Here is an 11748-nt window from a genome sequence, read left to right as displayed (position 1 = left end):
TATATATATATATATATATAAAAGCTGTGATTGAAGTAATCATGGTGCAGCTCTTACATATAGTATGTATTAGGGGACATTCCCATGATACTTTATAAACTGACTGAAGCAACATCCTATTCTCACACACTCAACACACATTTGTGGTTGAGCTTTTTCATTCTTTCTTTTTTTTTGTTCATTCTCTGCTCTTTGAAGATGAAACACTACTTGGCCTTTCTTTCTACCTCTGCTAGAAACCTTTGATAACACACAGTCCAATGTTCATACACACACATGGATAAGTGCCCACTCCCCTCATTGCACTACACACACAAACACATTTCCATTTCAAACATTTCTTTCCATTTTCTGCTTACCCTTTGTGCACTTTCAGCTGCTCGTTTCCCAACATGCAAGCGCTTGAATGACATCTAACATGTCTGGAAACAAATGGCAAGATACGTTCGCCGCTCTCCAGTCTTTTTGAATGTCAGCTCATTTGTATGCACCCATACAGTCTGTTGACCTATATATTATAGTAAACCACTACAGTGGTTTGGCACAAGGAACAGGCTAGTTGTGTCTAATTTCCAGTATTGATTATTAGTCCAGTTATTATGGTGGTCCTAAGGTGTAAATGAACAACATTTAAAAAAAAAATAGAATTACATTTGAAAAAACGCAACTACATTAAGCCAAAGCAGAAGTGGCTTGAATCACATTAGAAGAAAAAAAAACAGAATCACATTTGAAAAAATGGAATTACATTTGAAAAAAAATTGAATCACATTAGAAAAAAAAACTGAATTACATTTGTAAAAAAAACTGAATTACATTTGTAAAAACAGAATCACATTAGAGAAAAACAGAATCACATTTGAAAAAGCACAATCACATTTGAAAAAACAGAATTACATTTGAAAAAAGGGAATCACATTAGAAAAAACAGAAATTATATAATTTTTGAATTATTCCGTTTTTTTCAAATGTAATTCAGTTTTTTTCTAATGTGATTCCAGCCACTTCCACTTTGGTTTAATATAATTTTGTTTTTTCAAATGTAATTCAATTTTTTCAAATATTGTTGTGTTTTTGTTGTTTTTAGTATGTTTTTTCAAATGTAATTCTGTTTTTTCAAATGTTGTTCATTTACACTTCAGGGCCACCATAAGTTATCCTTAGCTTATGGTCATACTTGTCTTGTAAAACGTCCTCTGCTATGCCTTCCCATTTCATTAGATGGAACATACATGTAGAACCAAGGACAAAAACGTAATAGGATATTTGTCAGTGTTTTTGAAATTACTTGAAATTCATCAATCAACATTCATCTATTTAATCTACATGTGAGGAAATGGAAAATCTAGTAAACCTCTCTTGCCGTCATTTGACCATTTTACAATTTTCACCTCTGAACTGCCCTTAAGGAGTATATATTCTAGTTTAAAATATGTCTTGAAGCCAGTGAAAAACATACAGCTTTAATATTCATAATATTAAATGCTGTCTAGGACGTTCTATAAATGTCCTGTTATTTATTATGTGTTGATGTCATCATCTAAATTTGACCCTAATGGTCTTCAGGAATGAAAAAGCGGTGCTTCGTTAAACTCGTTTACATATGCACGTTGTAGATCCAAAACTTTGAATAATCCGACAATGTTTTTTCTTCATCTAGATAACTAAGGGAAAATTCAAGATCACGCTCATACATTAAACACAAACTGTTTCAATTATAGGAACAGGGCAAGGGAAAGACATTTTTAAAGGTTGGAGAAAAGATGAAGTGTTCTAGTTAGGGATCTGAGCACAGATAATTTGCCGCATTCAGCTGAAGTCAGCAGGAAAGCAGACAAGGAGAGCAGGCAAAAAATATTGTTTGTATAATGTGTTGGATTCCCACGAGAATGGATGGAGAGATAGTGTTGGAGCAATATGGCATAGTTTGATTCTTCCACGTTATTTGTGTCCTTCTTCCTATAGTGCAAGTTATTTGCGTTCACGTGTGTTCATTTAGTTTTGAAGCTGGATACCCAGTACTCTTCTATCTCTGACAGGGGAAATATTGTTTTTCAACGATTTCTCCAAATGACCCCATTCCCTGCGTTCGTACATTAATTTATTTCACTCGATATGTTTCAGCTCACGCCCATGTGCGGTTCTGATATGTGTTTCCGTGCGCTTTTGTTTGTGTAAGTTGGAAAACATACCCATTAAATACAGAAGAAGAAGAAGAAGAAAAAATCAATTCTGCTCCTCCCTTGGCTCTGTTACCAAGGTGATACAGAGATTCTATCAATGAGCCAAGGTCCCTGTTGCCATGGAAACGCTTATGAATGAGAACGGGCCCTGTAACTGTGGAGACGGTGTCAATGAGGAACTGCCTCATCAGTCTGACCCTGTTTGTGACAGCAGATGCTGCTTGGAAACTGATTTCTGGATTGCCTCATCATCATCATCATCAGCAACGTTTTCGCCATCGGAGGCATCAACATCGTCTGTGCTTTTGTCACCTTTCTTCTCATTATCATTACCCCCGGTGTTATTATTATACTAACTGTAATCGTCACCATCAATACTCTGTATTTGTAGTGTTTTTACACTACTACTGTTTATTTTCGGTACTTTAACCACCGGCGTTTAGACGCCTATTTTCTAATTTGTCATGCAAATGCACAAACAAGTTTACGGTGGAATCACGACTGTGAGACCTCTTTACAATTAAAATAAGGAACTTTAATAAGTGTATGAATTACTTCACACTTGGTTATGAATCACAGTATTTTTCATTCAACATGTATGCATGCAGGTTAGTCTCATTCTTGACTTGTCATTTTGGTTGTTCACACTTTTCATCAAGTTCATGTTTCTATTTTTGGGTTCAGTTCTCCCTGCGCTGTGATTACTTCACATTATTTATTCTTTGCTATAAAGTGTTCATATTTCCCTTTAATGCCAGCTTTTGTTAGTTCAAATGAGTTCTTTTTCCAAGCACATCTAATCAGGCTAATGCATGCTTGAGATAAATATTTGGAAGGTCTTGTAAATTATTATTTTTTTTAATCCAACTTTTTAGTGTTTTTTAAACCATTCTGAACCTTTTTTTTTTCTTTGTATTATAGTTGTCATTCTGATTACTATCGTGGAAATACCACAAGAGTCGGTTACAAAAATCCACCAGCCTTGCTAGCTGATGACGCTGACACCATTTCTTCAGTTTTCTTTTATTGAATCACGTTTTGTTGGTCTTAATTCCTGCAGGATGGAAACATACAAGAAAAACAATTAGGCTACATTTTACATGCATCGCAATTTGGTTTAAAAATAATATGGATTCTCTTGCTTGACCCTATTTCTGCTTCTAATCTCCAAATCATAAAGCTAATCTTGTATGTAATGTATTCTGTTTGGTACCAAATGCCATCACGATAAGACAGTCCAGCTTGAAGTGTCACTGTAGCTGTTACCAGACATCCAAGGGTTTGAAATTTTCTGTGTCTACAGACAGTGACTTTGACTGACAGTGTCTGACATTTTGTTTGCCATTTCGAGCTCTACCTCTAAACAACTTCCCTGTTGTAAGTCTTAATGGCAACTACCTTGTGTATGGTTCTGACAATCGCTCATTCACGACTTTCAATCCAGCACACACAGCTGAAGTACGGTACAGTGCATCAGTGCCATGTGACCTAACTTGGAACCTCTCTATTGCAAGTTAGCCCCTGGTGAGGCATTAGGTATCACACAAAGTCATTACAAGGACTCTTGCCTATACACCATCAGTATGGACCTTCATGGTGAATCAATTCTATGTTCAAATCCACAAATAGACTCTTAATTTGGGTTTCTTTGCCTTCCTAACTTAATTTGTAATATTCCAAAGAAAGCAGGTGGAGTTTAAACACGTGATTACAGTTCTGCTGTGTCACTGAGCATCTTTTTGAAACAGAGGAAATGTGTTACAGAGACAGAATGAAAGTGCGAGAGGTGGGAAATGGGATGATTCACAAAGTGCGTCAGACAAGGGACTGACTGGAAGTCTGACAGCACCGAGGAACATCTTAACCTTCTCTGGCTGTTAACTTTTTTGTCCATGATAAGGATTAATACAGTGTGTTTACTGTGTTGGCTGACAGAATTAATTTAAATGGCTCAAGAACACGAAAAGACTGAATAAGCAAGGCAGCATCACTGATTCTCCCTGTCTGCCAGTGCTGCCTCTCTACATCGGGTTTTCTCTCCCTTCATCAAACCCATTTTCCCTCTGCTCGGCATCTCTCCATCTCTTTTTCATCCGGATACTGAACACCGTCTCCTCAGCGCAGCCCCTCCCTCATCCTGATACACTTCTCCGTCTTACTTCACTTGTCAGCTCTATTGATCAGCTCAGCTCTTACAGGATTTACATACAGTGCTCACCCAGATGCTTGTAATAGCCCCGTATGGGGTGTGTGTGCATGAAAGAGAGGAACTGCGAGTTTGACTGACAGTGACAAGCCTGACTGGCTTGAATATTGATTTGCTGCACACACTTCTAAGCATTTGTCTTTTCCCCTTCAGGATTCTGTCCACTGTGGGCTCAGATTTCGACTTACGGACTCTTCGGGCTGTGAGGGTACTGAGGCCTCTCAAACTGGTGTCCGGTATACCCAGTAAGTTTTATTTAAATATTTTATTTATTTATTATTGTGCTTTTTTATCATTCAGCTAATATACCATTTTAACAAAGGTTTTGAAGAATTAAACTACCGTAGACAGTAAAAGGATTTAGTTTCATGTCATATACACCTCCTGTACTGTTTTGCATAATGCACCAAGAAAAAAAAAGCCTCTTTTTTTTGCACAATGTGATCATTTTCCAAATGTACTGGTAGTGGTAGAGTTGCAGCATCACTACCACTGCAGTGTTAATAATAGCCTGTTTCGCCCTATAGCCTGAGCAGGCCAACTAGCACTTACTCGTCACAAAAACTTACATAGGTTTCAATGAAAATTTAGAAAAGAGTGCGTCATATTGGTGTATGATGTTTACTAGTAAAGGCCGAGCACAGACAATTCAGTTTCAAATTCACATTGTAATGATGCTTTAGAGATTATTATTTTTTTTTGTCTCAATAGGCATATTTTAGAAAAAAATGGTTGATTTAAACTCAGCTAAATATGCAATTGTTGACTCAGACTTTATGTGATCGCAGGTTGAATCTCAATGTAAAGTAGGTGCCTTTTTGACATTGTATGCCACCAAATATTTTGAACTGGAAAGGACTGATACATTCTTTAAAGCTGATTTTATGACAAATCTTAAATGTCACACAAATGACAGACGGCCTTTCCATTTGTCATAATAAAAACCATACAACTGTTTCAATGTTACTACGATTTAAGGTACAATAAAGGAGACATGTACCCCTTTTATTCAATTTATTCATGTCCTGATTAAAAGTCAGTGCTGTGGTCCACAAGATCCCACAGTCCTAAAGTCCAACTATACTGTAGCCTTTCTTTTGATTGATTTTCTTAGCAGCTGATTTAAGTCCACCTCCACAATGGATGACGACTCGACTACGGTAGAAAATCGCCCAGAATGTTTTAACTTTGCAGAGCCTCGGCGAGATCTTCAGGTGTATATTAAAAACAGAGTGGGCTCCCATTTGACGTGACAATTTTTTGAGACTTTTGCGTGTGCAGGCTGCAGTGGCAGAGCATCCATTATGCAGGACCTGCTTGTACTTGTGCAGCTTGGTCATCAAAAATTGGAATCAGGCTTAGTCTTTGACTGATTGTAACAAAGTCCTGGAAACAACCTAGCATAGAGAGCATACCCATAGGGTACCAAGTAGTTGCAACCTGACATGGTCTGCCAGTCATACGAGAACTGAACATGGGTCGTGATGTGATTGTGGACATACGCAGTACTAGTGTGGGAACACATACTAGTGAGGGTACAGGAGAGTGTCTTTGGAATGAGGAAAATTGTTGGAAAAACTATTTACTTAGAACTAAGAGCATATCCTTATCATGATTGCCTTTAGGCAGCACGGTGGCGCAACTGGTAGATCTGCTGCCTCTCAGCGAGCAGGTCCTTGGTTCAAATCCCTGTCCGGGGGCCTTTCTGGGTGTAGTTTGCATGTTCTCTCTATGCATGCGTGGGTTTTCTCCGGGTACTCTGGTTTCCTCCCACAGACCAAAAACATGCATATTAGGCTGATTGGTAACTCTAAATTGTCCTTAGGTGTGAGTGAGTAAATGGTTGTTTGTCTTGTTTGTCTCTGTGTCCCTGTGATGGACTTGCGACCTGTCCAGTGTGTACCCCGCCCCTCACACAGTGATTGTTGGACATGGGCACCGGTGACCCCGTGACTCAAAATGAAAGAAGCAGGTAAAAGATAATGGATGGATGGATTGCCTTTACATTAAAAGAGGTTTTCCAAACTTGCCATACTCCAGCCATGTTCTAGTAGACTGTGCAATGTAAGTCTTGAAGACTGTATTGGGGAGATCATTCTGTGTGAACATCTAAAGAGGAATATACTTCCAGTCAACCCCTTCTGTATGTTATTCATGACAACCACCCTCTGACCAGTTGATTTCATGTTTGTGCTTTCTGGTTCCTGAACTTTTTCTCAGCTCATCTAATGCAGCTTCTGTCAAAAATGGGAGGTTGTGGCTGAGTGGTTAGAGCAGTCCGCCAATGCAAGAGTTTGGGGTTTGATTCCACCAGCAGCCACATGCCCAAGTGTCCACTCAACACCTCATTGCTTCCAATGTGTGTCCCATCTGTGTATGAATGTGATAAAGCACAGATTATTATTTGTATAGATATACTGTAGTAGAGTGCTGTATGAATGAGGGCACATATTGTAGTGTAAAGCACTTTGAGTGTCAGTCAGATAGAAAGGCACTGTATAAGTACAGTCAACATGACAAATAAAGAACCTTGAATCCTTGAAGTACAGTCCATTTACAAAAATACAGTAGACCACAAGAGCATGTTGTGCGTTGTGGAGAGCTGCTCCATGGACAGATATATGACTTGTTGCTGCACATCTGGTGGCCTGACAAGGACTGTTTTGAGTAGTTTTGGGCAGCACAGACACGCATGTCAAAACCAGAAAATTATGCAACTGGACCCAGTGGAAAAAACAGAAAAATAAGTAATGATCTACAATAATAATACAAATCCTAACTTTGTATACACTTTCTTTAGGCTTACAGGTGGTGCTCAAATCTATCATGAAGGCCATGATTCCTTTGCTGCAAATTGGCCTGCTTCTTTTCTTTGCCATCCTCATGTTTGCCATCATCGGCCTGGAGTTCTACATTGGAAAATTCCATCAAACCTGCTTTGACAATAACACAGGTAAGATAATGCGTGCCCATGCGCTAACTATGTTCCCCAGAGAAGACTGCATCTGTCCCTGCTGTGATTTAGAAAGTTACGACGATAAAAATAGAAATTAATTCAGGGGGAAAAGCAAACACGAGTGGAGCAAAATCTGTGTATTATTCGAATTCTAAATAAATAGCAAAAAGGTAGAGCACGCCGTCCGCTCAGGTTAGAGTTGCATTCGGGCCCAAAATATTTTATCCAACCCGGCCCAGCCCGCAGACATAATTTCCGAACCACACCCCACCCCACCCAATGTAATTACAGATCCGAACCCCAAAACCCCCCGACATTTTTAATTAGTTATTAACGGTCGGGGACATGCAGCTGAATAAGGTGCATAAGATTTGGAGCTGAGAGGGCATTTGTCCTTTCATGGTTGTAAAAAAGCATTTAAACCCCGTTTCTGCCTGCATTCTTGTAAATTACTGAGACACGCGGGCAGCTCTGACACACATGTCTGCTTTGGGATCTCACCTGTTTGGGTCTTCGGCCGCGTGCGTCCGCTGAGTGCAGCGGCAGAATGAACGTCTATTTGGGTGATGGATCGCTGCCTGGCAATACAGTCCCATCTGAAGCTTAACTGAACTTTTTACCTCTTTCAAGGCCAGTTAGCTTGCGGTGAAATGGCTGCATACGGTTGGTGGTTGTATGGCAGGCCATGTTATCATATAATTGGATCGCGGCTGATCCTGACCTAATGAAAAGCCCAAGACCAACCCGACCTGCGCATTAATCACATTGTAACGGCCCAGCCCTAATCCAGGTCGGTCCAGGCCGGGTTTGAGTTAGAAATGACAGCTCTAACTCAGGTTGCCTGTTTGATTGGCGGCTTGTTGATATCGTTGGTGTTTTTATGCAAGATATTTTACCTCATACTCCAAAATGTGTTTGAATGGAAAACATATTTATAATAATTATTTCTACTGACTGTGCTTATATGGTATACACATAATGTTTATAAAATGTTTGTTACATAAAAGCTTTATTCCTAGATTTTGATCAAATCCTATTTTATACCATCAGCCCATTGGCTCATATATTTCTGACGCTGCAATGAGGCGGCGGTTAAAATGTTGGGAAATAATGTGAAACCTCTTCGAGAGGATTATATTTATCATATGGTGCAGATTCCTTAACAAATACAACAATATGCCTATATTTTGCATGTAATGTTATCTTTCAACAGGTTTTGTCATATGACATCATTTTTGAACATTTGTCAGGTTCTTTGCTGATGCAACTTATATGCCTTTTGTTTGAAGAATAAATGGCACCTTTGCCGTTTACCCACATCCCAAAAATAGACAAATTTGACACCCCTAACCACCAAAGACAAGAGGTGAACTGGAATTTGGCTTTTGCCTCATTCAGTCCTAGTAGTTTTGTGTTTTGTGGACCCTTTAAGAAAGTAGCACGTTTAGAAGTTAACAGTGCACATTAATGTTAAAATAAATAAATAAATCACATTTCCTTTGCTTCTGATTTCTTGCTTCCATCAATGTTCAGGAGAGATCCGAAAAGAGTTTCCATGTGGCCACGAACCTCCATCACGGATGTGTCCAGAAGGCACCGTTTGTAGGAGTTACTGGTTGGGACCAAACTATGGCATCACCCAATTTGACAACATCCTGTTTGCTATTCTCACCGTCTTCCAGTGCATCACCATGGAGGGCTGGACAGAACTGCTCTACTATGTAAGTACTTCGCAACAACATTAAGTTTTTTTCTGGACACTGTTGTCAGTTTTGGTGCACTTTTATGTTTGGGTAAAATTTCAAAACTATAATTACAAATGACCTTACAGTGAAACAAATTAGCATGCAAACAACGCAATGACACTTATATAATACATATCACTTAAATAATCAAATACCTAAAACTGGCTGTGAAGAAAATTAGATGTTTGCATGTGCACCACATGAATCAAATAATAAAGTGGGTACCAGAATGCATTCAAACTCAACCATTAAGCTGAATAGTTCCCTGTTGTCACTGGAAATGGTTGCTATGGAGACCAGTGGAACGTAAGGGTCTTTGAGTGTTACTGTCGTTGTCTTTTTAACTGTCGCCCTTCCATATGTCCCTCTTATTCACATCCTTGCTGTTTTCTGGTCTTAATTGCTCCTTTGTTTCCTTGTTCTCGTTCTCTCCATCATCCGTTTTTTCCCTCTACCCTGTTCCTTGCACACAGTCTCTCTCCTGTCCCTCCTTCCCGCTGCTGCTCTATATTTAAAAGGGTCTGCTCAGCCCGAGTTATTCTTGCAGCTGCTGGGGAGGGGAGCAATAAAACTTTAATGGTAGAAAAAAAGGGGATGCGGTACACTGGGTACAGAGCAGCAGAACCAGGTTACACGCAGGAGGTAGGTTTGAGGGAGGAGGTAGGTGGATATACACAAGGAGGCCACAGAAATGGGGGTCTCAAGGTGGGAATGGGGAAAAGAATAATCGCTGCAGAGGCTATTCTGTGACAAGATTAGAAACGTAGGAATAAATAGAAATTCCAAACAAATACTGAAATCATTTAAAGAAAGCTAGAAAAAGCAAAGAGGAATTTCAAAAGATGATACAGAAGAAAACTAAAAACAATTTTATAAAGAAAAAGAGAGCAGGGAGGACAGGAAAATGGAAGCGATAGCAAAGGACCAACAAATGCGTTTCATATGTTTTATTTACTGACGGAGCAGCTAAATGGTAGCAGACATGCATTTATGTATTGGAATAACTTGACTCAGCTTCATGTGATTCCTGCTGTTGCTTGCATTTCCAACACATACATTGTAAGATTTAATATGCAGTAAAACGCCATAACAAAGAAGACAAAAATTTACTTAGTGGCGTTATTAAAGCAGCAGTTCAGATGCTTTGAATTTGAGTTTTGTGGAAAGATATTAAAACCTGTTTGAAAGCTTTTTTAATTACCTCAGTTTGGACAAATAGAGTTTAATTTGACTGCTATTTTATGACAACTCTAATCAGAATCAGAACAAGTTTTATTATCATTGTACGGAGATACAGCGAGAATATGATCGTACGGTGGTTCAAAAGCTGGGCGGAGGGCATGTATAGATGCTGCTATGATAGTGCGGCCTTTTATCCTTTTCACAATACTTTTTTAAATGGTTAAAAAAAATCTCAAAAAGGTCATAGTAGTTAGTAGAATGTTTTTTTGCTTATACGAATAGTTGGAGCAGCATGTAGCTATAATACTTCCAGTGCAGCCTGGGGCCCCGAGAATATTTTTAAAATGTTAATAATATCTCACCTGTTGTAAAAAGCTTTTTGAATCACCCAAATTTGAAGAAGTTGAGTTTAATTCTCATCAAATGAAAAAACGCAGCGAGTCTGACAAATCAAATCAAGAAAGCAAAATTATAGTGAATTGCTGCCATCTGAAAACAACTCAAATCTCCAAGATTTGCTTGTGGTTTATGTAAACTTTATTGTATAAATTTATACATTACATGTCATTTTCACATCCCAAATTCTACGGCTACAGCATTTCCAAGTGCAACAAATGGCAGCAGCAGCAGCTAGTCAGAGTCAGAGTCAGAGTCAGAGTCAGAGTTTCTTTATTGTCATTCGCACCTCATGTGGTACATGTGGTGGAGCGAAATTATGTACACGGGGTCCCAGTTACATCCAACAATAAAATGTATAAGAAAAACAGTAATAACATCTAAGATATGAACTAAGAAAAACATCAACTAAATATACACTAAGCACTCAAAACATAAAACATTGAACATCAGCACAGCTAGCTGTAGCACTTACAGTGTAGCCCATATTATCTACGGCAAGTAAGATACTAATTGTTCATAATGTTTCCAAAACATACGTCCATTATATTTTACTTGCTTCTTCCTGTTTGGGTAGCGGAGGTCACTGGTGCCCATGTCCAGCTATCACTGTGCGAGAGGCAGAGGACACTGTGGACAAGTCCATAACAGGGACACACAAAGATAAACAAGACAACCATCCACTCTCTCACTCACACCTAGGGACAATTTAGAGTTACCCATCAGCTAACATGCATGTTTTTGGTCTGTGGGAGGAAACCGGAGTACCCAGAGAAAACCCACGCATGCACGAAGAAAACATGCAAACTCCACCCAGAAAGGCCCCCGACTGGGATTCAATCCGGCGACCTTCTCGCTGAGAGGCTGCAGCTCTACCAACTGTGCCACTGTGCCGCCTCCTCAAAACATGACTTAAAAAAAACCCTGAATGATCCCTTTAAGATAAACATTTACTACTAGCGATAGTTCTTGTAAGATCAGATGCTATGATATCTGCTGTATGGGTTCAAAGCAAAACATTGATTACCTTGTATGGTGTGTGTGTGTGTGTGTGTGTGTGTGTGTGTGTGTGTGTGTGTG

General features: G+C 39.1%; 1 protein-coding gene across 1 annotated transcript in view; it reads left to right on the top strand.

Moving 5' to 3' along the window:
* cacna1aa (calcium channel, voltage-dependent, P/Q type, alpha 1A subunit, a) overlaps positions 1-11748 on the top strand; it is a 110513-nt gene that overhangs the window by 30548 nt on the left and 68217 nt on the right. Inside the window, exons 4-6 of the mRNA XM_037688521.1 lie at positions 4543-4634; positions 7190-7342; positions 8879-9066. Of these exons, the coding sequence (XP_037544449.1) occupies positions 4543-4634; positions 7190-7342; positions 8879-9066 (433 nt within the window). The remainder of the gene's footprint in view (positions 1-4542; positions 4635-7189; positions 7343-8878; positions 9067-11748) is intronic.

This window comes from Nematolebias whitei, chromosome 15, assembly GCF_014905685.2.
Source record: "Nematolebias whitei isolate Nwh7 chromosome 15, NemWhi1, whole genome shotgun sequence".
NCBI classification, from domain to species: domain Eukaryota; kingdom Metazoa; phylum Chordata; class Actinopteri; order Cyprinodontiformes; family Rivulidae; genus Nematolebias; species Nematolebias whitei.
This window is presented reverse-complemented; position numbering and strand designations above follow the sequence as displayed.